General features: G+C 35.6%; 1 protein-coding gene across 1 annotated transcript in view; it reads left to right on the forward strand.

Annotated features, from left to right (window-relative positions):
* GTF2A1 (general transcription factor IIA subunit 1) overlaps nt 1-24,055 on the forward strand; it is a 45,617-nt gene extending 21,562 nt beyond the window's left edge. Inside the window, exons 7-9 of the mRNA XM_059056074.2 lie at nt 2,351-2,671; nt 10,755-10,844; nt 19,189-24,055. Coding sequence (XP_058912057.1) covers nt 2,351-2,671; nt 10,755-10,844; nt 19,189-19,296 — 519 coding nt within the window. The 3' untranslated portion in view covers nt 19,297-24,055. The remainder of the gene's footprint in view (nt 1-2,350; nt 2,672-10,754; nt 10,845-19,188) is intronic.
* Nucleotides 24,056-27,517: the final 3,462 nt, after the last annotated feature.

Here is a 27,517-nt window from a genome sequence, read left to right on the forward strand (position 1 = left end):
TCATCCTTTATCATTCTCCCCCCAGCTTTTTATAAGTGGCACCACTCTCCATCCAGCCTCCTAAGCTAGTTATTCAGCATTCATTCAACACACATTGGGTGGCTACGTATCAGGGTCTTTGCAAGAGACTAGAGATTTAGGAGTGAACAAAGCAGGCATGAGTCTAGTTTCATGATGGTTATGTATTGTCTGGAAGTGGGTATGTGGAATCCTCCCTTTTGCTTACCTCTAATATCCAAGGTATCATGAAATCCTACCAATTCTTCTTAGTAGTTCCTTTTTTTCAGACTGCAGTTTAAATATGCTTTCAGTCCCTTAATATATTTGAAACTAGTTTTCTTTTCCCACACTCTCTTTTGTCATTTCCTTAGTTCATGCTCTCATAATTTCTCACTTAAAATACTGTGTTATCCTCTTAATTGATTTCCCTGCCTCCAGCCTTGCACCCTCCTAACTTGACTCCTACTCTATATTTATAGTCATTGTTCTAAAAATCTTAAAATCTTTTAGTGATTTCCCATTGCTTATTGGAAAAAGTGTAAACTCCTCAGCATGGGTTATGAGATCTTTTTTGTTTTTTGTTTGTTTGTTTGTTTTGTTTTTATTTTTCCACATTTTATTTTTTGCCGTGCTTCCAGTTGTTACCTGGTTCAGCTGCTGTTTATATCAAAGTTGACAAATATTTGCACATACTTGTGTGCCAGGTATTAAACTCTTGTACTGTGAGGACAGAGATGAAAGAGAAATGGTTATTTTCTTGAGGAACTTGTGTACTTTGAAAAAGAGACAGATAGGGCTTCCCTGGTGGCACAGTGGTTGAGAGTCCGCCTGCCGATGCAGGGGACACAGGTTCGTGCCCCGGTCTGGGAGGATCCCACATTCTGTGGAGCAGCTAGACCCATGAGCCATGGCCACTGAGCCTGCACATCCGGAGCCTGTGCTCCGCAACGGGAGAGGCCACAACAGTGAGAGGCCCATGTACTGCAAAAAAAAAAGAGACAGATACATAAACAAATAACGTTAATATGGTGGTACAATGATAGAGGTACAGAGGAGGAACATTAATCCAGCCTACTTACAGCCTTCCAAATTTGTCCTGTTGGTACTTCTGGGTTTCACTTGATGCTGTTATGTTTAGAATGCCACCTTTGACCTTCCTTCTAGTAGTTCCCTCCAGTCCCCCGCAAACAAACCAACCAAACAAAAAGCCTGGCTAATCTCCCAAAACACAAATAGAAGCTCAACTCTTGCCTACTAGGATGGCTTCCCTGACCAGTTCTTGTCCCCACAAGCTGAATTTAGTACTCTCTCCTGTCTTTTCATAATGTTATATATCGCAATTCTCTGACATCTGTCTTTTTGAGTTGTTATTGCTTTGTCTATTGCATCATTAATCTGTAAACTTCTTAAAAGAAATACTGCCTTATTATTTTTGCTTTCCTTGAACCTAATGACAAGGAATTGCCATTTAGTGCTTTTAATTTATCACTAGGCATTCTCTGCTTTTTATTTAATAACTAATTATAAATATGTTCATTATAATAGATATAATTACTATTTGTTAATAGGTTCTTTTTGAGTTGTGGTTTACTTTAGAATCCTAGGATGCAGAGGCTGGAAGGAACTTTAGAAATCATCTGATCTGGTGGTTCACAGCTTTGGATGCATGATTAGAATTACCTGGGGAACTTTAAATAAAATGAATAGATGTCATCTTATACCAATTAAATCAGAATATTAGGAGTGGGGGGGCTTAGATATCAGTATTTTTAAGTTACCAGGTTGTTATAATTTGTAGCCAGCGTTGAGAACCATTGACCCATATCTAACAGTGAAGAGAGGTTAAATGACTTGCCTCTGCTACATCTTCATCTGTGATCTTAGACAAAACTGGAACCCAGGGCTTCAGATTCCAGGGCAGTGTTCTTCATAGGGAGGCAGTGTAGCATAATAATAAGAGCAGAACCAGAAAACCTAGGTTCACATTTTGCCTCTTAGTGACTTGACTGCAAGCTTTGTAAGTTATTAAACTTCTATACCTCAAGCAAACTAGTAACATGTAACTCTTGGCCTGGAATCTGGTATATACATAGCAAGTACTTGATTAATGGAGCAATTATCTTCAGAAAATCTTTTTCCTTCAGAAATTTGAATGGTAAAGTGAAAATTAAGTGGATCTGTACACTCACTAAACATTCCTCCTGTGCTTTGGTAGTTTTAACTATGTATGAAATATGGCGATTTGGGGTGACTCTTTAGCATTGGGGCCTATTTCTGTGTACCAGGTAATGAAACTGAGCTACTTGATCCTCTAGCTAGTTACTAATCTGTAGTCTTTCTTTTGCCTTAGGTACTGGCCCCTCTTCCTGGAGGGATTTCACCACAAACAGGTGTTATTATCCAGCCCCAGCAAATCTTATTTACAGGAAATAAGACTCAAGTTATACCTACAACAGTGGCAGCACCTACACCAGCACAAGCACAGCTAACCGCAGCTGGCCAACAGCAGCCACAGGCCCAGCCTCCTCAACAGCAAGCCCCGCTGGTGTTGCAGGTTGATGGGACTGGGGATACGTCATCTGAAGAAGATGAAGATGAAGAAGAAGACTATGATGATGAGGAGGAAGAAGACAAAGAGAAAGATGGAGCTGAAGATGGGCAGGTAGAAGAGGTAAGTTTCTAGTAAAAGTCTAGAAGTAAGAAACTACTCAATCATTTCTTCTTTTACTTGGTATCAAACTGATGAATTATATATTTTTAGAGGCTGTTAGGGTACTATACCCTAAGATTTTTAGATTGTTCTGGTTGTGTTTATCTTCATAAAATGTTTCTATAGCTGGTAACAAAAAAAATTCATGAATACCAAATTAAGTTGTACTTTTATAAAGGTGATGGCGACAGTGCATGTAATTCTAATTCTTTGGCTTATGCATTCATCATGATGTAGCTTAAAGATTAAACATTGGTAGAACAGATAGATGTGGTAATCTTTTCCTTTAGTAATTTAAAACGTTTCAGAAGGGAAGAAACTTAAGAAAAAGCTAAATGTGACTGATTTATTCAAAACCTCCTTTTGTTCCATATTCCATACCAGTTCTGTAGATAACCTTATTTACTCTTAGTGTCTATCTTCAGTTAAACAAACCATACTTATCTTCTTTTTAATTTTTAAATTTTATTTATTTTTTTATACACCAGGTTCTTAGTAGTCATCCATTTTATACACATAAGTGTATACATGTCAATCCCAATCTCCCAATTCATCACACCACCACCACCACCCACCACAGCTTTCCCCCCTTGGTGTCCATACGTGTGTTCTCTACATCTGTGTCTCAATTTCTGCCCTGCAAACTGGTTCATCTGGACCATATTTCTAGGTCCCACATATATGCATTAATATACGATATTTGTTTTTCTCTTTCTGACTTACTTCACTCTGTATGACAGTCTCTAGATGCATCCACGTCTCTACAAATGACCCAATTTCGTTCCTTTTTATGGCTGAGTAATATTCCATTGTATATATGTACTACATCATCTTTATCCATTTGTCTGTCAGTGGGCATTTAGGTTACTTCCATGACCTGGCTATTGTAAATAGTGCTTCAGTGAACATTGGGGGGTGCATGTGTTTTTTTGAATTACGGTTTTCTCAAGGTATATGCCCATTAGTGGGATTGCTGGGTGGTATGGTAGTTCTATCTTTAGTTTTTTAAGGAACCTCCATACTGTTCTCCATAGTGGCTGTATCAATTTACCTTCCCACCAACAGTGCAAGAGGGTTACCTCTTCTCCACACCCTCTCCAGCATTTGTTGTTTGTAGATTTTCTGATGATGCCCATTCTGACTGGTGTGAGGTGATACCTCATTGTGGCTTTGATTTGCATTTTTCTAATAATTGGTGATGTTGAGCATCCTTTCATGTGTGTGTTGGCAATCTGTACATCTTCTTTGGAGAAATGTCTATTTAGGTCTTGTGCCCATTTTTGGATTGGGTTGTTTGTTTTTTGGATATTGAGCTGCATGAGCTGCCTATAGATTTTGGAGATTAATCTTTTGTCATTTGCTTCAGTTGGAAATATTTTCTCCCATTCTGAGGGTTGTCTTTTGGTCTTGCTTATGGTTTCCTTTGCTGTGCAAAAGCTTTGAAGTTTCATTAGGTCCCATTTGTTTATTTTTGTTTTTATTTCCATTTCTCTAGGAGGTGGGTCAAAAAGCATCTTGCTGTGATTTATGTCATAGAGTGTTCTGCCTCTGTTTTCCTCTGAGAGTTTTACAGTGGCTGGCCTTACATTTAGGTCTTTAATCCATTTTGAGTTTAATTTTCTTTGTGGTGTTAAGGAGTGTTCTAATTCCATTCTTTTACATGTAGCTGTCCAGTTTTCCCAGCACCACTTATTGAAGAGACTGTCTTTTCTCCATTGGATATCCTTGCCTCCTTTGTCATAGATTAGTTGACTGTAGGTGTGTAGGTTTATCTCTGGGCTTTCTATCCTGTTCCATTGATCTATATTTCTGTTTCTGTGCCAGTACCGTATTGTCTTGATTACTGTAGCTTTGTAGTATAGTCTGAAGTCAGGGTGACTGATTCCATCAGCTCTGTTTTTTTCCCTCAAGACTGCTTTGGCTATTCGGGGTCTTTTGTGTCTCCATACAGATTTTAAGATTTTCTGTTCAAGTTCTGTAAAAAATGCAACTGGTAATTTGATAGGGATTGCATTGAATCTGTAGATTGCTTTGGGTAGTATAGTCATTTTCACAATATTGATTCTTCCAATCCAAAAACATGGTATATCTCTCCATCTGTTGGTATCATCTTTAATTTCTTTCAACAGTGTCTTACAGTTTTCTGCATACAGGTCTTTGTCTCCCTAGGTAGGTTTATTCCTAGGTATCTTATTCTTTTTGTTACAGTGGTAAATGGGAATGTTTCCTTAATTTCTCTTTAAGATTTTTCATCAGTAGTGTAAAGGAATGCAAGAGATTTCTGTGCATTAATTTTGTATCCTGCAACTTTACCAAATTCATTGGTTAGCTCTAGTAGTTTTCTGGTGGCATCTTTAGGATTCTCTATGTATAGTATCATGTCATCTGTAAACAACGACAGTTTTACTTCTTCTTTTCCAATTTATGCTCCTTTTATTTCTTTTTCTTCTCTGATTGCTGTGGCTAGGACTTGCAAAACTATGTTGAATAATAGAGGTGACAGTGAACATCCTTGTCTTGTTCCTGATCTTATAGGAAATGCTTTCAGTTTTCCACCATTGAGAATGATGTTTGCTTTGGGTTTGTCATATATGGCCTTTATTATGTTGAAGTAGGTTCCCTCTATGCCCACTTCCTGGAGAGTTGTTATCATAAATGGGTGTTGAATTTTGTCAGAAACTTTTTCTGCATCTATTGAGATGATCATATGTTTTTTATTCTTCAATTTGTTAACATGGTGTATCACATTGATTTGTGTTTATTGAAGAATCCTTGCATCCCTGGGATAAATCCCACTTGATCATAATGTATGAGCCTTTTAATGTGTTGCTGGATTCTGTTTGCTAGTATTTTAAAAAAAGTTGAGGATTTTTGCATCTATATTCATCGGTGATATTGGTCTCTAATTTTCTTTTTTGTAGTATCTTTGTCTGGTTTTGGTATCAGGGTGATGGTGGCCTTATCGAATGAGTTTGGGGGTCTTCCTTCCTCTGCAATGTTTTGGAAAAATTTGAGAAGGATGGGTGTTAGCTTTTCTCTAAATGTGTGATAGACTTCACCTGTGAAGCCATCTGGTCCTGGACTTTGGTTTGTTGGAAGATTTTTAATCACAGTTTCAATTTCATTACTTGTGATTTGTCTGTTCATATTTTCTATTTCTTCCTCGTTCAGTCTTGGAAGGTTATACCTTTCTAAGAATTTGTCCATTTCTTCCAGGTTGTCCATTTTATTGGTATAGAGTTGCTTGTAGTAGTCTCTTAGGGTGCTTTGTATTTCTGCAGTGTCTGTTGTAGCTTATCCTTTTTCATTTCTAATTTTATTGATTTGAGTCTTCTCCCTCTTTTTCTTGATGGGTCTGGCTAATGGTTTATCAATTTTATCTATCTTTTCAAAGAACCAGCTTTTAGTTTAATTGATCTTTGCTATTGTTTTCTTTGTTTCTGTTTCATTTATTTCTGCTCTCATCTTTACGATTTCTTTCCTTTTGCTAAGTTTGGGTTTTCTTTGTTCTTCTTTTTGTAGTTCCTTTAGGTGTAAGTTTAGATTGTTTATTTGAGATTTTTCTTGTTTCCTGAGGTAGGCGTGTATAGCTATAAACTTCCCTCTTAGAACTGCTTTTGCTGCATCCCATAGGTTTTGGATCGTCGTGTTTTCATTATCATTTGTCTCTAGGTATTTTTTGATTTCCTCTTTGATTTCTTCAGTGATCTCTTGGTTATTTAGTAACATATTGTTTAGCCTCCATGTGTTTGTGTTTTTTACGTTTTTTTCCCCTGTAATTGATTTCTACTCTCACAGCGTTGTGGTCAGAAAAGATGCTTGATATGGTTTCAAATTTCTTAAATTTACTGAGGCTTGATTTGTGACCCATGATGTGATCTATGCTGGAGAATGTTCCATTCACACTTGAGAAGAAACTGTAATCTGCTGTTTTGGGATGGACTGTCCTATAAATATCAGTTAAATCTGTCTGGTCTATTGTCATTTAAAGCTTGTATTTACTTATTAATTTTCTGTTTGGATGATCTGTCCATTGGTGTAGTGAGGTGTTAAAAGTCCCCCACTATTATGGTGTTACTGTCGATATCCTCTTACAGCTATTAGCAGTTTCCTTGTATATTGAGGTACTCCTATGTTGGGTGCATATATATTTATAATTGTTATATTTTCTTCTTGGCTTGATCTGTTGATCATTATGTAGTGTCCTTCCTTGTCTCTTGTAACAGTCTTTATTTTAAAGTCTATTTTATCTGATATGAGTATTGCTACTCCAGCTTTCTTTTGATTTCCATTTGCATGGAATATCTTTTTCTATCCCCTCATTTTCAGTCTGAATGTGTCCCTAGATCTGAAGTGGATCTCCTGTAGACAGCATATATATGGGTCTTGTTTTTGTATCCATTCAGCAAGCCTGCATCTTTTGGTTGGAGCATTTAATCCATTTATGTTTAAAGTAATTATTGATATGTTTGTTTCTATTACCATTTTCTTAATTGTTTTGTGTTTGTTTTCATAGGTCCTTTTCTTCTCTTGTGTTTCCCACTTAGAGAAGTTCCTTTAGCATTTGTTGTAGAGCTGGTTTGGTGGTACTGAATTCTCTTAACTTTTGCTTGTCTCTAAAGCTTTTGAATTCTCCATCGAATCTGAGTGAGATCCTTGCTGGGTAGAGTAATCTTGGTTGTGGGTTCTTCCTTTTCATCTAAGTATATCATGACACTCCCTTCTGGCTTGTAGAATTTCTTCTGGGAAATTAGCTGTTAACCTTATGGGAATTCCCTTGTATGTTATTTGTCGTTTTTCCCTTGCTTCTTTCAATAATTTTCTTTGTCTTTAATTTTTGCCAGTTTGATTACTGTGTGTCTCGGCATGTTTCTCCTTGGGTTTATCCTGTATGGGACTCTCTGCACTTCCTGGACTTGTGTGGCTATTTCCTTTCCCATGTTAGGGAAGTTTTCGACTATAACCTCTTCAAATATTTTCTCGGGTCCTTTCTCTCTTCTCCTTCTGGGACCCCTGTAGTGCGAATATTGTCGTGTTTAATGTTGTCCTAAAGGTCTCTTAGGCTATCTTCATTACTTTTCTTTTTTTTTTTCTTCATTCTTTTCCGCAGCAGTAAATTCCACCATTCTGTCTTCCAGGTCACTTATCCATTCTTCTGCCTCAGTTATTCTGCTGTTGCTTCCTTGTAGTGTATTTTTCATTTCAGTTATTGTGTTGTTCATCTCTGTTTGTTTGTTCTTTAATTTTTCTACATCTTTGTTAAACATTTCTTGCATCTTCTCAACATTTGCCTCCATTCTTTTTCTGAGGTCCTGGATTATCTTCACTATCATTATTCTGAATTCTTTTTTTGGAGGGTTGCTTATCTCCTTTTCATTTAGTTGTTTTTCCGGGGTTTTATCTTGTTCCTTCATCCGGTACACAGCCCTCTGCCTTTTCATCTTGTCTGTCTTTCTGTGAATGTGGTTTTTGTTCCACGGGCTGCAGGATTGTAGTTCTTCTTGCTTCTGCTGTCTGCCCTCTGGTGGATGAGGCTGTCTAAGAGGATTGTGCAAGTTTCCTGATCAAACCATCCCTTCTTATTGATTTTTTGTTGTGTATTTTTAGAAGCATGTGAATATATCTTTGTTTTCCTCAGTGTTCCAGCTTAGTTACTTGTATTCAAGATGGTGTTTGTCTTACCACAGTTTTCACTGTTAATTACCTTCTGCAGCCTAAGATGTAATCTTCTGGTTTATCTTAGTACAAACTTCTTCTAAATTATCTAAGTCAGGGGTCCCCAACCCCTGGTCTGTGGAGTGGTACTGGTCTGTGGCCTGTTAGGAACTGGGCTGCACAGCAGGAGGTGAGCAGCAGGTGAGCAAGCGAAGCTTCCTCTGCCACTCCCCATTGCTCGCATTACTGCCTGAACTATCCCCTACTAATTTTTTATCCATGATAAAATTGTCTTCACGAAACTGGTCCCTGGTGCCAAAAAGGTTGGGACCACACTGACCTAAGTAATGTTCTTTTTAATAATACTGTTTTATTAAATATTAAATAGATGAAACAAATAAAAATATTTTATGATATAAACAACCCAATGTCCACATCTAGTTAAAAAAATAATCCCACTGCCTAAATAAAGTCCCCTGGGTGCCCGTCTCCAATCCCCCATCCTCTTCCTTCTGCCATCAGAGTAACCTTGCTCATGAATTTTGTGTTTATCGCTAACTTACCTTTATATTTTACCATATGTATTTATATTCCTAAGGAGCATATTGTTTTGTTTTACATGCCTGTTTATAGTAAAGTGAAATAATTGTGTATTCTTCTGCAAGTTGATTTTTTTTGCCGACATGGTATTCCTGAGGTTCATCTAAGTTGTTGCATATACCTATAATTATTTTCACTGTTAAGTGTTAAAAATTTATCTATTTTTGTGATGAGTTGGACATTAGGGTTGTTTCTACTTATTAACTGTTACAGTTATAAAATATTTTGGTATGTGTCTTCTGGGGACACATGTAAGAGTTTCTCTAAGTGTTGTACCTAGACATTGAATTGCTGAATCATAAGGCATGCATATCTTCAACTTAAGATTTAATGCTACATAGTTGCACTAATTACACTTCTGGCAGTCAGTGTGTATAATGGTGCATATGTCTATACATATTCACCAATACTTGACATCGTCAGGCTTCTTAATTTTTGCCAGTCTGGTCGGTAGAAACTTGTGTTTCATTTTGGTTTTAATTTTTATTTCCTTGATTAATGATGAGTAGCAAAAGGCCTCTGCTACTCCACTTATGTTTTTTTCAATTTTCTTTTTTGTTATAAACACCATAGCAAATTTTAAAAAGCTGTTTGAACAGAGAAAAATATCATAGTTCTTGATTTCCCACGTGTACTTAATGCAACCTTGCTGTGGTTTCCTACTCTTTCCCTGCACACGGCGGGTTGATCAAGGGAAACGGGGTTTTCATGTGGGGGCGCTGGGGGCTATGGTCGTCTTTATTTACCAGGTGGCCTCTTTTGATTCTTTCATGCTTTTTCTGTAGGCAGTCAAATCAAAAGTGAAAAACTAGTTTTTCTTGCCTTGTTGCCTAAGCTCTATAATATTGATTACAAATGGCATTAGTGGTGATAATTGCACACATTATGAATGTACTAAGTGCAAATTGTACACCTTAGAATGGTTAAAATGGTGAATTTTACCTCAGTAAATTTTCTTTTTACATTTACATTGGTGATACCTATTTTAAATTAAAGAGTATATATACATGTGTGTGAGTAGGTATAGGCCTAGACTTAATATCATCTTGATTATTTTTCTTTCTACTTTCATTTTGTCCTAGCTTCTCTTTCTTCATTAATTAGAAATCAGAGTTGTATGTTTTATTTTGTGCCATAACTGAGGTCAAGGTTAACTTAGTTGGTAATTTTATGCTCTAGTTAGATCTTTGCCTTTAGTTCTCTTTGATACTGAGACCGAGATCCTCCCCTTCTTTTAAAATATGATTGCCTTAACTATGCTCTAAGCCTCCACTAATACTAATTTGTATTCCTAGTCCTAGTCCTTAATGTAAAGACTATCCAGGCTGCCAAGGTGTTTTATAACCCTGTTTTCCTATGCCGATTTCCCCATTGTTTTCCCTTTTACACTGCTGCTTCTGGTGGTACATACTACCATTATTTCATTAAACCTTCATATTTTGTTAGGTCCACTTCTAGGCCTCTTAAAACAGTTACTAAAGAGAATCATCTTTTCGTACTATTAGGAAAGAATAAAGGAAGTAAAGTTAAACATCTTTTCAGGCTTATAAATTATATAGCTTAACTATTTAAATTACTGTATTTAATTTCTTGCTGGAGTTTCAGTGACATTGGTAGAGTCTTAACACAGCCAGTTAACAATATGTTCATGGTATATATGCGTCTGTCTGGCCCTTGGTTCTCAAAGAACATCAAGGTCTTTGGGTTTCATTTCTCTGAATATTAGAATGGCCTTTTTCTAGTAATACATGAAGTATAAGTAAATGAATTCTCCCTTTTTCATTTTTAGGAACCCCTCAATAGTGAAGATGATGTGAGTGATGAGGAAGGACAGGAACTCTTTGATACAGAAAATGTTGTTGTATGCCAATATGATAAGGTAAGGGTTTTATTCAGGTTACTGACATTTTTTCTGTTGTAATTTCTTCCCTAAACCATCCTGTCTGCCTTGTTCAAGCATTTGGTCAGCTGATTGATGCCTTTTATATTCAGTATAAACAGTGTGAATGAAAACAATGTTATAGTTTAGTTAGATTATTTTAATAGAATGAGAAATTAATTTGTATAACTTTATAGTTGAAAAAAAAGTTATGAAAGAACTCATGGGAAGTATGTTGTTTTCAATTTAGACTGTGTCTCCCAACCTGTTAACAAAGTAAAACTACTTTGTGGTTGTCCTTTAACATGAATAGTAACTCAGTGGGATAACCCTGTTTTCCCTATGACCTCAACTACCTCAAGACTAAAAGGCTTTAATTAAATTTCTGTAACCCTTTTTTATTGCTAAGGAGAAAAGAACAATGGCAAAAAACAAGACTGATAACTAACAAAAGATACATTTTTACTGAAAATTGTTTTAAATTATTTAGCTTTGCTGTATTTTGGTAGCAGTAAAAAATTTTTAAACTAGGTTCTATGAGAATTAGTTATTGATTCCTTGATTTCTTAATTCTTAAAAAGGATGCTACTTCCCAAGTATTTTTGTTATAGTTATTGGCATTGTTAAAATTTTGGTTATTTGCTGAAACATTTAATTTGGAATAAATTCTTTTTTCTGGTTATAATCATTAAATTTATAGTAAATCCACAAATTATATTGCATTTTTATAATTTAATTTTATCAGAGGTCTTTAAAATGTGCTGGAAACTGTAACAGAAGTAGTTGGGTTTTGTTTATAAGCACTACTCATTCAGTAAACGTATATTTATTAAGTGCCTAAATGTGTCAGGTACTGGAGCTGAAGTCATTATTATACAAAATTTGTGCCCTGCATGCCCTCCTTTACAAATGATGAAAATCTTGAATTTGTGTTGCTTTTATAGAAATGAATATTATAAATAGCCATGTTTACTGCAAACAGATCTACAGGGAAAATGTTAAGAAAATAAATCTTATCATTTCCTAATGAAAAGGTAAAGTCAAGAGAGTTGAATACCAGTGAAATTATAGAATTAAGTTAGTGAGATCATTGATTCAGAGTTATCAGGGCATCCACTTTTTGTACATTATGACTGCTAAGTAAGCACTTTTAATACCCTACACCAAGCACATTATAATAAAAGTAATTTCTCGTTACATGCGTATAGAGGGAAGCATATTGAAGTTAAAACAATGGGAGATACCAGTAAATCTTTATTGACAGGAAGACTCACGGGAACCTGTTGGCAGCCAAATTATCCAGGACACAGTTTCATGATAGCAAGATGTCAGATTTATCAGTCAAGAGAGGACCTTTACCTTAGCTTGACTGAAGAATATGCTTCTAAGTATTTTCATATTATAAGTGACTAGTTGTATTCTCCTTTGTACACTTAATATTGTAAATGTTAAAATTGGTTTGTTTTGCTCCAAGAGACAATATTTTAATGTTTTAAACTGAGAAATTTAAAAATAGCTTTAAATAATGTGTTGAATGATAAACAGTTATAAAGTTTGCAGAGATATAATTTTTATAATCAAATGAGTTCTGGAAACTGGAGGGTTGAGTCTTGATGTTTTAGCCAACAGTAAAGAATGGTGTGGTCTGAAATGGGCGTGGGTGTGGTTTGAGGCAACTTGAACTTTAGGATTTTATTTTTGAAGACTAAACTTTAGAATTTCAACAACGAGTCAGTTTTAGAAGCAATCATAGAGTTATTGTATTGCCAATCAAATGAGAGCCTTAGACTTAATAATGAGGCAGGGTTCTCCCATAAGTATGGGTGGATAAGGACTGATGGCATCAGGTATTGAGTCTTCAGCCTTATTTGTAGGTAATTTTATTTAATATGTTTGTCATTAGGAAATTTCAGAGGCCTTTTTCCTGGCATTCAGGACACTCCTTCAAGAAGGGCTTAATTTAAGGCCAATGAATTGTTAAGTTGTATTTTGTGATTTTATTCAAGTAAAAATCTTTACTACTTATTACTCATATGACTTCAGTGCTTAGTAAGTATATGGACTATTATTTGATCCATGAAACTTTTCTACATTTGCTTTTGTCAAGTTGTCTTGCAGCAGAATGCGGTCAGTTTCTTTACTTGTCTGTGGAATTCCTTTTTCCTGGCTACTCAGCACTTGTTTGTTTGCTTATTTATTTATTTATTTATTATACCACTTGTTTATTTAATTCCATGTCTTTCAGGTTGTAGTCACTTGGTTTGTACTGGAAATAAATTTGTATATTCATTTTTAGGATAGTTAATACTTTCTCTACAGGAAGTCAAAGAAAAGAGGAGACAGATATCTTTTTATTCAAAAAATACTTATAGAGTGTCTGTGATGTCTCTAGGAACTTGAGATACACCAGTGAACAAAACAAAACAATCCCTGTTATTGAGAAGCTTACTCTAGTTGAGGGAGACAGATGTTAAAACATAACAAACAACAAATAAATTACAGTTGACTCTTGTACAATGCTGGGGTTAATCAGCATGTAACATATAGGCAGTCCTCTGTATCTGCGCTTCCTCCACATGCATGTAGTCATCCAACCACAGACCACTTAATTCTGTAGTATTTACTATTGAAAAATACCTGTGTATAAGTGGATCTGTGCACTTCCAAACCCATACTGTTCAAGGGTCAACTGTAATTAATATGCTATGCTAGAAGCTGATAATTGGTATGGGAAATTATACAGTGGGATAACGGAACAGGTACAGAGACTTGAAGAAAGTTAGCCCTGTCATTATTCAGTGGCATAACCTGCCTGTTGTGTGTGGGGAGCAAAGAGGAGGCCAGCGTAACTGGACTTGGGGGAGTAGTATAGTAGTAGATTAAGTCAGAGCTAGGTGAAGGCAGATGGTGTAGGAGGACATGGGCTCTTACTCTGAGTAAATTGGGAAGCTATTGGAAGCTATTTCAAATAGACAAAAGTGATATCACTTACATTTTAATCTTAAAAGGATTACTTAGCTTTCTTTGTTGAGAGCAGAGAAGAAGCAAAGGTTGAAATGAGATTAATAGAGGGATATTGTCATAATCCAAGTGAGTGATAATGGTGACTGAGGCTAGGATGATAGTACTAGAAGTGGTGAGAATCAGCTGGATCTTGGATGTTTTGAAGGAAGAGTCAACAGGATTTCCTGACTCTTGTATGTGCAGTAGAAAAGGAGCGATCAAGAATGAGTCCAGGAATTTCTTTGATGAGGAATCAGACAGAAGTACGGGGATACCATCAACTTGGATGAGAAAGGCTGCAGATGGAGCAAGTTTGGGAAAGGAGAGTGGCCGGTTTGGGACATGTTAAGTTTTGTATCTGTTAGACATTCAAATCATCCATCCTAAGGTGTTAGGTGTAATAATCTACATAGTGTAGACCAGAGCTATAAGACCACTTAATGCAGGAGTCTCTGTCCTGAATACTGTTTCACTTTATTGTACTCTATTTTGTTTTAATAAGTGAGAAAAAATTGACACGTTACATTTATATGTAGCTTAAGTTAGTGATCTAGAGGAAGGGCATGGGAGTGATTTTCAAATATACAAAGTATTTGATTGTTTTTTAAATTAACTCCCAAAAGGCAGAACTACGATCAATAAGTAGAAGTTTGGAGTAAGCAGATTTAGTAAGGGGTAAAGTATGAAAGAGTTATAAGAGAGCTGTCCCAGGAAGGGATAACTTAATTTGCAGTTCTTTACCCGCCACTTTTAATCATACTCAAGCAGACACCGAACAGTGATTTGCTAAGAATGTGCCATGGAGACTGTCTGCACAGGGATGTCTAACAACCATGGAATTTTAGCAGTGGGATAAGAAAATACCTGTATATAGTGAGAATTTCTTCATTATTATATAAAACAGCCTGATTAGTAGAAAGCATTTTGGACTGGGGCAAGAGAATCATCTTTGTGACTTAACTGTGATATGCCCTTGGTCATGCCATGGAACCTCTCCAAGCTATAATTTTCTCTTTTGAAAATGAAAGCCTGAAGTGGCAGTGATACTTAAAAGATGATTGGAAGGAAGGGAGAGAGTGAAGTCCTGGAAATCAGCTAAAGGATATTGTAATCAATCATGACAAGAGGCTGTTGACATGGTAACTACAAGATTATTGATGGCTTTTTAGAAAACAGGTGCTAGGTTTCCTGAAGACAACTAAAATAGAATTAGAAAGTAATAATTAGAGAAATACTAATATTAGTGTGAATTCTAATACAGTGGGGCCACGGTATTAAAAAGGTCAGCAATATGGAAGTTGTTACTGTATGTGAGGAAGAAGAAGAGAGTAGTTGTAAACGTGATACCAATATTGGAAAGATAGTGTCCTGGTGGTCAGTAGATAAGAGGAATGAAGAAAAGCCTAAGGTCAAATCAATGATGTAGACATAAAAGGAGTTACAGAGAAAAGACCAAAAAAATGGTCTAGAAGCATCAGGGAGAACAAAGGATATTGCTGTTTGAAATATTTTCCAGTATAAAATTTCCTATGAAATGACATGTATACACATACCTGGTAGAGATATTTTTCAGGGAAATGTTATTAACTACTTTAATGAACACAAGTACTGAGAGCTATACAATAAGTATTACTAATTATAGATAAAGTTATTTTTGAAAAATGCACCTAGTGAATTTTTTTTAAGAGAGGTTGTCAAATTAAACTATTAAAAACCAATTTTGGGCTTCCCTGGTGGCGCAGCAGTTGAGAATCCGCCTGCCGATGCAGGGGACACGGGTTCGTGCCCTGGTCTGGGAAGATCCCACGTGCCGCGGAGCGGCTGGGCCTGTGAGCCATGGCCCCTGAGCCTGTGCGTCTGGAGCCTGTGCTCCGCAACGGGAGAGGCCACAACGGTGAGAGGCCCGCGTACTGCAAAAAAAAAAAAAAAAAAAAACCAATTTGACCACAGTGGTATTAAACTGGAAATCAATTAGATGGAGATTAAACAGTATGCTACTGAACAACCAATGGGTCAAAGAAAGAAATCAAAAGATAACTAGAAAAATACCTTGAGACAAATAAAAATGGAAATATACCAAAACTTGTAGAATGCAGCAAAAGCAGTTGTAAGAAAGAAGTACATAGAAATGCCTACATCAAGAAATAAGGAAAAATCTCAAACAATCCAACTTTACACCTAAAGGAACAAGAAGAAGCCCAAAGTTAGTAGAAGGAAGGAAATACAAAGATTGGAGTGGGAATAAATGAATAGACTAAAAAGACAATAGAAAAGATCAATGAAACTAAAAGCTGGTTATTTGAAGAGATAAACAAAATTGACAGACCTTTAGTTAGACTCACCAAGAGAGAGAAGACTCAAATAAATAAAATCAGAAATAGATGTTACAACTGATAACAGAAATATAAAGGATCATAAGAGACTACTATGAATAATTATACATTTACAAATAGGATAATCCAGAAGAAATGGATAAATTCATAGAAGCACACAGCCTTCTAAGACTGAATCATGAATTGAAAATCTGAACATACTGATTACTAGTAAGGAGATTGAATCAATAATCAAAAACTTGCCAATAAACAAAAGTCTAGGACCAGATGGCTTCACGGGTACATTCTACCAAACATTAATACCAATTAATGAATTAATACCAATCCTCAAACTCTTCCAAAAAATAGAAGAGGAAACACTTCTAAACTCATTTTACAAGACCAGCATTACCCTGATACCAAAACCAGACAAGGATGCCACAAGAAAAGAAAATTACAGGCCAGTATCATCCTGATGAACATAGATGCAGAAATCCTCAACAAAATATTAGCAAACTGAATTCAGCAATTTATTGAAAAGATACTATACCATGATCAACTGGGATTTATTCCAGGGATGCAAGGAAGGTTCAACATCTACAAATCAGTCAGTGTGATACACCATGTTAACAAAATGAAGGATAAAAATCATGTGATCATCTCAATAGATGCTGAAAAAGCACTTGACAAAATTCAACATAAAAAGTCTCAACATTAAGTTGGTATAGAGGGAATGTAGCTCAACTTAATAAAGGACATATATGAAAATCCCACAGGTAGTAACATACTCATCAGTGAAAGGCTGAGAGCTTTTCCTCTAAGATTAGGAATAAGACAAGCATGCTTACTCCTGCCATTTTTCCTCAACATGATATGGGAAGTCCTAGTCAGAACAGTTAGGCAAGAAAAAGAAATAAAAGACATCCAAATCAGAAAGGAAGAAGTGAAACTGTCACTATTTGCAGGTGACATGATATTAAATAGAAAATGCTAAAGACTCCACCAAAAAACTGTTAGAACTAATAAATGAATTCATTAAATTTCAGGATACAAAAATCTGTTGTTTCTGTACACTAATAATGAACTATCAGAAAGAGAAATTAAGGAAATCCCATTTACAACTGCATCAAAAAGAAAAAAAATATCTAGGGATAAATATAACGAAGGAGGTGAAAGAGCTGTACACTGAAAACTGTAAGACATTGATGAAAGAGATTGAAAAATACACAAGTAAATCGAAATATATTACTTGCTCATGGATTGGAAGACTTAATATTGTTAAATTGTCCATAATATCCAAAACAATCTATAGTTTCAGTGCAGTCTCTATCAATATTTCATTGGCATTTTTCACAGAAAGAGATCAAACAGTTCTAAAATTTGTATCAAACCACAAAAGACCCTGAAGAGCCACAGCAATCTAGAGAAAGAACAAAGGCATCATGCGTCTTGATTTCAAACTATATTACAAAACTATAGTAATCAAAACAGTATGGTATTGGCCTAAAAACAGACACATCAATAGAACAGAAAAGAGAGGCCAGAAATAAACCCATTCCTGTGTGGTCAATTAATTTATGACAGAGGAGTGAAGAATGTAAAATGGGGAAAGGACAGTCGCTTCAATAAATGATGTGGGGAAAACTGGGAAGCCACATGCAAAAGAATGAAACTGGACTGCTGTCTTTTATCATGCAAAATAATCAGTGCAAAATGGATGAAATACTTGAATGTAAGACCCGAAACCATAGAAGAAAGAAAACAGAGATGATAAGCTCCTTGACATTGGTCTTATCAGTGATTTTTTGATTTGACAAGAAAACAAAGGCAATAAAAGCAAAAATAAACAAGTGGGACTACATCAAACGAAAAAGCTCTTGCACATTGGAAGAAACCATCAACAAAACAAAAAGGCCACTTGCTGAATTGGAGAAGATATTTGCAAAGGATATAACTGACAATGGGTTGATACCCAAAATATACAAAGAACTCGCACAATTCAACATCAACAAAACAACCCAATTTAAAAATGGGCAGAGGACCTGAATAGACATTTTTCCAAAGAAGACATACAAATGGCAAACAGGTACATGAAAAAATGCTCAACATCACTAATCATCAGGAAAATGCAAGTCAACCACAATGAGATATTATCACCTCACACCTGTTAAAATGGCTGTTATCAAAAAGACAAGAATTAAAAAGGATGTGGAGAAAAGGAAACCCTGTGGTACCATTGGTGGGAATGTAAACTGGGATAGCTGCTATGGAAAACAGTGTAAACCTTCCTTTAAAAATTAAAAATAGAACTACCATACAATCCAGCAATTCTACTTCTGAGTATTTATTAAAAGGAAACAAAAACACTAACTCTGAAAGATATGTACACTCCCCTGTTCATTATAACATTATTTACAGCAGCCAAGAATGGAAGCAATCTGGGTGTCCAGTGGATGAATGGATAAAGAAGGTGTGGTGTATGTATATGTACAGTTGAATATTATTCAGCCTTTAAGAAGAAGGCAGCCTTGCCATTTATGACAACGTGGATGGACTTCGCATTATGCTAAGTGAAATATCAGACAAAGACAAATACCATGTGATCTCATATGTGGAATCTAAAACAAAAAAAGTGAACTTACAGATACAGAGAACAGACTGGTGATTGCCAGAGATGAGGGTTTGGAGGTAGGTGAAATGGGTGAAGGTGGTCAAAGATACAAACTTTAAGTTATAAAATAAGTAATCAGGAGGATATAGTTCAGCATGGTGACTACAGTTGATAACATTGTATATTTGAAAGTTACAAAGAGAGTAGATCTTAAAAGTTCTCGTCACAGGAAAAAGATTTGTAACTATGGTCTTTGTACACCTGAAAGTAATATGTTGCATGTCAGTTATATCTCAATTAAAAAAGAAACCAGTCTGCAATTACAGTAATGTAGAAGTTCGATGTGTGAATGGTTTTTCTGTTGTTGTTTGTTTCCTCTTTTTATTTTATCTCATACATTTTTTACTTATTTATTTAGATACACAGAAGTAAAAACAAATGGAAATTTCATCTCAAGGATGGCATTATGAATCTTAATGGAAGAGATTATATATTTTCCAAAGCCATTGGAGATGCAGAATGGTGAAGAGTTGGTTCTTTTCTTTTATAAATAAAACAAAAGAAACTTAAAAAAAAATTTAAAGTGGACAGTTTGAAACTTGGGACATATACCAACCAAAACTTAACTTCTGCATGTCAGAGAAGTGCAGTAGAAGCAGAGCTACTGGAACAAAGAGACCTTGACAACACAGACACTACTTCTAACTGGCAAGCCATGGAACTGTAGCACCTGGGGTTGTTGGGGTGGCGAGGGTTGGGATTTTGTGTAAGAAAACCGTAATTGTCGATTTTAAATACAGGTACCTGCCACTGGTAATTAGCATGTAAAGCTTGGTTTATATTCCTTCCTCCAACTTGAGTTCAGTCAGAAGATACTTGTTGGAATGAACTGAAGAAACTTCCCTTTTGATAGATTGAACCGAAACTGCTTATTGTACATGGTTATATTTGGTAAAAATTGCGTGAGCTTTTTACAAAAGGATAAGAATATGTGTTGAATTTTAATTCACTTGTATAAGGAAACAATTTAGAACTCTCATAATAGGTCTTAAATATTTTTACTTGCTGTTCTCCTTCAGTAATATATACCTCTTCCTTCCCTGCTTTATGAAACGTCTATTTAAGAGTTAAAGGAAGTAAACAGTGATCACAGTTTGGAGACAAAATTTACCCAGGAATGGGTATTTATTTTAATTAGGTTTTGAGACTCATTAAATGTAGTTTAAAAACTTTGGTCTCATCTGAGTTGAGCAGAATTAAAATAACTTCAATTTCCTAACAGAAAAATTGTATTTGTTTCTTTTAGCCCCCCCACCTTAAAAAGAAATCCCAAATGGCTCCTCAGGAATACAGTGTTATTGCACAAAGGTACCATCTAGCTGAAATTATATACATATGAATAGATAGACTTTTTTTCCTGTTGGGCTGAAGCGTATATGCTTATACATGTGTTTAGTCTTTAAACAAACATTTAGATAACATTCTGTGCATTGATTGAAGCATTGGGCAGGTGGTGAGGACCTGGATTTTTATTAAACAATTTAGTAATTATAAAAGTTTTTTGTGTTTACTAGTAAAGAATTTTAAAATGATTCTAAGTGAACACACTTTTAAAATGCAACTTTATAATCTGAGGGAGAAATTTTGGGGTTAGAGGAGGGTGGGCCACTAAGTACATATTTACCTCTCTTTCATTTGGTGGCCCTTCCAGGCCATTGATAATATAGACATGGGCTCCAGTTTGCACATCGGGAAGAAAGCATAGAAATTTGACTTGTATATTAAAAATAATAGAAATGTAATATGATATTAAAAGTGCATAGCTCTGTATTCTGTAAGGGGCTATAAAGAACAATGTGGCAGTGCTATGTTCAGTGTGAACGAGTTGCTTGGGAGAACTGTAGGAACTTGTATATTCACCTTTGTTCTTACACCTAATTCTTTTCATGGTTTATTTTGACAAAATTCACATGTGTTTAACTTACTTGTATATTGAATTTTTTTTTAAGTCTTCCATTTTTGTCTTCCTTTTATTTGCCTCTGTGTTTCCAGAAGTAACATAGAAACACTTTAAAGTACATTGCAAAGAAAAACTGTGAGGTATTATATATTGTTTTTCCTTTTTTAACACAAATCTTTAAACTTTCTTTAAAAGGCTAATCTTTTTTCTTTTTTTTTTTTTTACCTGCTTCCCACCCCACATACCACCTTGGTCCCTTTAACTTATGTTCTGAACTTTGGTATAAATGTGGTTTCTAGTAGTTAGGTTTTATTTAGATGCCATAACTGGTGATACGGTTTTAATTTTTACTTTATTAATTTAGTTTCCTGGAGGTTTATTTGTTTACCCCACTATGCTCAAAGCACACACAGGTTTTTTTTGTTTATTTTTTTTTTATTAATGAGACTGGGAGGAGAGAAGGGAGAGGGGGTAAAATCACAGAAGTCCTGTTGTTTGTTTGCCCTTGAGTATAGTTGTTAGTAGGTTTATATTTACCCAATGAAGAAGTCAGTGACCTGAACTACCTATAAAAGTTTAGCAGTGCTGCAGTGTTGATTAAAACCCTTTCGCCATCTAGTAGTTCTTACGCTACTGAACCTTGGATTACTGTATGATATTCAGCTTATATTTTGGGCTCTCTCTGTAGACGAAAACATTCATATTCATAATAGAATTGTATACTGGCCTGTTTTTATAACATACTCAAACATGAACAACCACTGCTTTCAGAATGACTCATTAGGGTTATTTTGAAGCAAGAAATAGCCATTTATATTTGCACCTGTGTATATTGCATATTAATTATTGACATACTTGGCAAGTGCTTTTCTTTTACCTGTGAACATTCTGAAAGCTGGTCCAAACAACACTGCATACCAAATTGTGCTCTTATATATTACTGCATCGTGTTCCTTTTTAATCAAATAGCATGTTTTAGTTTTATTATAGTGGCTTGCTATAAGAATGCCACTTGCTTATCTTTTATTGTACTTGAATTCTTAATCATGCTTTTAACATTTTATTTAACAAATCGTTTCATTAGGTTCTGTCATTCCTTTGAAAAGGCAAGGATTCCCACTTTCAGAATTTTGAAATGAAAATAACATGTTTATTCAAAGAGGGAAAATAGTTCAGACTTAGTATTATGAAATAAGTAAAGGTTTCAGAAAAGGATTTGTTTAGATTTGCACAGATGGTGATGGCACCTTTTATTAAAAAACAATCAACAGTGCTAAGGAAAATTTACACAAAAGTACTAGATAAAGTGTGGAAATGCGTGCCTTTCAGAGTATGTACTCTTTTTTGGTGGTTGTTTGGATAATCAGACCATTTGAATGGCTGAGAGCACATTTAAATTCTGTGGAGTGCCACATTTGGCTGAAACAACTCTTTAATGTGCAATTAGTTTCTAGAGTAAAATGTCTGTTATATGAGGGGGATCTTTATATTGGGCTTTTATATTTTTTTAAATGTTCACATTTCTTTCTATTAAATGCCACCATAATACCACGTTTATATCGTTGCCTGTCTTAAAATCAAAGCCACCTTGATGTTATACTTTTAGGGATACATCAAGATTTGAGCAGTGTGTATAGTGATTAAAATGTGTTCTTGAAGAGCATACTCTAATAGACTGGCTTAGACAGCAAGAACATAAAAATGTAATAGCTTTTGTATAAAGATTTTCTTTTGCTATACGAAAATCAAGGATTTGGTTTTCTTTTTTTCTGGCTTTTATGGAGGAATGAAGAGGGTTATCTCCTTCTAAGAGTAATTTTTGATTATCTTATAGCAATAACGTCACCATTCTTTTCAGAAGATAAATACACCTTGTATAGGAAATCAGACATAATTTTTTGGGGAGTCCCCTTTATAACTTAGCTTGAGAAAATTCCTATATTTTCAGATTATTTCATCTTGAACTTTTTTGAGCTTTTGTGCAATGTAATATTTTATTGGTCCATCTTTGTACATTTTCATTTTATTTCATATGTCTGTTTCCCACCTACCTGTCTGAATCAGCTATTTCAGATTTTGAATTCATTGGTTAAAAAATAGTTGCTTTATATATCTCCTCATGGGTTTATGTTAAATAGTTTTACATTTTAATCTATTATGCTATGGAAATTATTCTGAAGTTTGTATTCCCTTTTTAAGGCTGCCTTATCTGTTTTTTGTCATTCTTTTATGGTTTAAGGAAGAACACACCAAACTTGATATTTTTGTTTATTTTGAGGAAGAAGATAAACTTGTTTTTTCTTCTCTCTTAAGGGAAGAACTACATTGAGTTAGTAGCTACTATTTCAAGTTTCCTTAAATCATCCAGTATGTATCAGGGCTACAATTGGGGGGAGGGGCTAATCCTTTTTGCTGTTCTGAGCTACTATTGTCAACTGCTGTTGTACATACTGTTATGTGTAAGGGCGTAAATATATTTATTATGTTTGTAAAATTCATTCTGTACAATTGCAGATCAAGGTTGCTCTTCTGTGATATATGGGATATTATGTTTTAAAGACCATCTTGGAATACAATTAGAGAACTTAGTATTTTGATGTACTAAGACCTATTTTAAGTTTAATATTTTACCTTTGCAAAAACTTTAATTAAAGATGTTATTTAAAAAAAGTAATGCTGCTTGCTTTGCTTACTAGTTTATAACATTGTTATATAGATAACTGAATAAAACTATACAGTTTAGAAAGGAAAGTGCTTTACATTGTTAGTAAGTTCCATTTATCAAAAAAAGGTATTAAATTCTGTACCTTTAAAGTAAGTAGGGTGGGATGTCAGTCTGAATATTAAACTGTGTTATAAATTCTTAGTAGCTTTTAAAGAGAATAGTTGTAATTTCTAGGCACACAGAAATTTAAATTGGGCTAAATTTGCACCAACAAAGTGTAGCTAAAATTCATATAATTAACATACTGTATTAAGTATTTTTACTCCAAAGAATAGATTACTTAGGATAAAATTATTTGAGAACATACTTGTTCTTTAATTCCACCATTTAGCCATATATTTTTCTTTTAGTTCAGAGTTTGTAAATAATTGCATAAAAGGAGAATCAGATTATTAAGGCTTGTATTACATATTGAATATATTTTGTGTTATTTTAGAAGGTATTAAATAGCAAGTATTTTAATTTATAGTTAATTCAAATGAATCATTAAGAAGCTTGCTTTTTTGTAATTTTTTAATCCTGTTACAGACTACTTTAGGAAACATGCAAATTTTAACCATTAAAACAATCATAATAAAGATATTTTGTTTATTGCCAGCAAATCTTGTATTTTTGCAGTTTAATTCAAGCTCCTACATTGATGATCTTAACCTTTTTTGCCTCAGTTTCTCCATATGTAAAATGACAACAATATGGTTTCGAGGGTTAAAGGTAATACATGTAAAGATTTTCGTAGTACATGGTAAGCACTCAGATACCCCAATAATTTCATAATTATATAATTTAAATGACCTGTGGAGGGGAAAACTGTTTTTAAATGGTCAAAAATAGCAAAAGAGAATGTGATCTGATTTAAGGAGGGGCAGTGAAAGATTTGGATACAGCCAAGCAAATTAAGCTTGGGAGGCTGAGTTAGTGAAGCAGTGCATCTGTCTGTAGCAGAAAGTGCCTGAGGGAAGAAAAGGGAATGATGGGTATGGACAGGAATACTGAAACATACCAGAAGGCTTTAAGCCTTTTTTCCCCTGAAGTAAACATTTCTTGAACTGTATGTCTAAAATAGGTTGAATTTTCCCAAAGCTAAAACTGTAGTAGCGATACGACATTTTAAAGATTGTATGATTTTCCTAAATATCAGTGGATTCTGCTCATTTCATTTATGGAGAAAATGATAATGAAATATTGTTATTGAAAGACATTGAAACTATGATTACATCACTCTGAGTCTGACCTGAACCCCTCTCCTAGTGATTGTTGGCAATCCTATTTCTGGAGGCAAATGACCTTTGTGTCAGTGCTCCTACTTCGCAACCAAGGAGGAAGATGCATATATAAATAATTGGTTAGTTTTGTTTCTGTTCTGAAATACAAATTTTCTTAGTTTGAAAGGGAATCAAGCACAGAGCACGTATTAACTCACTCATTCAGCTCTTTTTGGTGATCTCCCATAAGCCAGGAATTATGATCAGTATTATTGGATGAGCCAGAGATGAGTTAAGATAGTTGCTGCCTTTAAAAGCAGTGAGGTTGGATTGTCTGGGTTCTAATCCCAGTGTGGATTGGATTGACAGCAGTGTGAGCTTCAGCATGTTACCAAACCTACTACCTCATAGAGTTGTTGTGAAGATAAGATAATGACATGATGCATACATTGCATTTAGCACAGTCCTTGGCACATGTGTGTATATTCCATATGTTTTAGTAAGGCATAGTGGTCACAGAAAAGATCTTAGACTGCCTAGGTTACTTTTGTGAGTTTTCCTTATCTTCCTACCTTAATAGAAACACGTTTACCGTCTGTGTTGATGCTTCTGCAAATTAAAGTGAGAGATCAGATGACTTAAAACTAGCAATTATATAGAGAGCATTGAGGTTGCCGATGGAGATAGTTCTAGAAGCTTACTTGTAATTGTGGTCTTCACATTGGAAATGAATTCTGTGTTCTTGAATCAAGAATATTCTGGATCTTCAAACTTCATCTTTCTGAAGGTTGTTGAGTTGAAATGATACCAGTTACCTCCTGATCACTTCTGGAATAGCCTGCTTTCTTAAACACAATGTGACAAAAATGGAATTCATTCCAATTTCCATTTCCCCATTCCCAAACCTTGTGTGTATCAGTGACTACTGTTCTCCCAGTCACTGGGATTTGAAACTCGGTATCATCTAACCTAGTCTTCACCAATATTAGGAAATAGCTCCACTGCCTACCAGGTGCTCAAAACAAAACCCACAAGTTGTTCCTGATTCCTTCTTCCTTCTTTTTTTCACTGGTACCTAGTCTGAGTCACCCCAAAACCAGACTGGCATCAACTAGTCTGACAAAGGTTACACTTGGCCTTTCCTATGAAGGGAGAACCTGGGGCAGCTTCCCTCAACTGGATCTCAGCTATGTCTGTCAGAGCCCCTGGCCTTGGCCTGCCTCTCTGTGACAGGATGTGGGCCCCTGCTTGTTCTTCTCTTGCTGACCCTGACTTTGTAGATTTGTCTCACTAAATCCCATTTCTTAAAATATGTTCATGTGGAAGTGATTCACAGTCTTGATGCACACATAGGGGGACCCACCTAGTAACACAAAGTTCAGTTCCTAAGCAAGGCATTTACACCTGATTTTCCCCTATGCCTGCAACATTCTCCCTTTAGATCTTTATATTCCCATTGTCAAGAACATTCCTTTTGCTTCTACCATGCTTTGTCTTACATTGACATCTCTTGATTTGTCCTTCCTCATCCCAGGTTTGCTCTAACTCATTTTTTATGAAGACAATTGATATTTTTAATATAATGGACTCTTAAAAATTAATAAAATACTCCTTTAGGGAAAATACATATAGATAACAAGTCAATTCATCTAAGAAGAAAGGCAAATGTCAATTAATTGACCCTTCTAATAATTGAAGGAATACAAAATAAGACAATAATAATCATTTTTCCATCTACCCAATGAACCAGAAAAAAATACCCTGTCCTGGTCAAGGTGTGGATAAATGGACCTTATGATGCATCGCTTGCGGGAGTGCAAAATGGTAACAGCTTTCTGGTGGATAGAGGGAACAAGAAACACAGGTGCTTCTAGTCAGGAAGGGGATGGTATCTACAAGGTACAAAAGTTATCTAAGAGGCTCAAGTGTAGTGAGCATGGGAGAGGACAGATATTTGGGGGAGAAATGAAAAGATCCATATTTGATATATTAAGTTTGTGGTGCCCGTTAGACATTCAGGTTGAAGTATCAAGAAGGCAAGATGGATATAAGCAGATGGAGCTCAGCGGGGATGTCTGAGCTGAAGAAGACCATTGGTATTTATTATCATATTGAGAGGATTTAAAGCCATAGAAATGATTCACCTAAGCAAGAATGTAAAAAGAGAGGGGTCCAGGACCAACCCTAAAGGCACTCCCAAGACACATTGGGAAAACGATTAGTTAACAGGAATGGCTGCATAATTTGTAGAACCTAATGCAAAATGAAAATGCAAGGCCCATTGTTCAAAATGTATTAAGAATTTCAAGATGGTGACAGTGGAGCCTTTTGTGACTGCACTTGTCACATACCTTCCAAGCTGGTCCTGGGAGTCAGTAAGGGACAATGAGGAAGCAAGGCCAGTTAAGTAGGAAGAAAGAGGAGAGGTTGGTGTTTTACAAGTCAAAGAGGATAGTATTTTAATAAAGATGAGGTCCTGGTTAGCTTAAGCCATTCTTTCCTGGCCATGGTCATTGATTCAGGGGTTCAGGATTCTTGCTTGAAATGCTTAGACTCTCTCCTGTCAGATTTGGATGAGGAGGCATTAGCTCCAATTGCATTAGCAGCCATCCTATGACCTTGAGAAGAATTAAGCTTAAGATAAAGATGATACAGGGATGGGCTTCCCTGGTGGCGCAGTGGTTGAGAGTCTGCCTGCTGCTGCAGGGGACACGGGTTCGTGCCCCAGTCCGGGAAGATCCCACATGCTGCAGAGTGGCTGGGCCCGTGAGCCATGGCCGCTGAGCCTGTGTGGCTGTGCTCCGCAATGGGAGAGGCCACAATAGTGAGAGGCCTGCGTAGTGCAAAAAAAAAAAAAAAA

The sequence above is a fragment of the Kogia breviceps genome, chromosome 3, assembly GCF_026419965.1.
Source record: "Kogia breviceps isolate mKogBre1 chromosome 3, mKogBre1 haplotype 1, whole genome shotgun sequence".
Classification (NCBI taxonomy): domain Eukaryota; kingdom Metazoa; phylum Chordata; class Mammalia; order Artiodactyla; family Physeteridae; genus Kogia; species Kogia breviceps.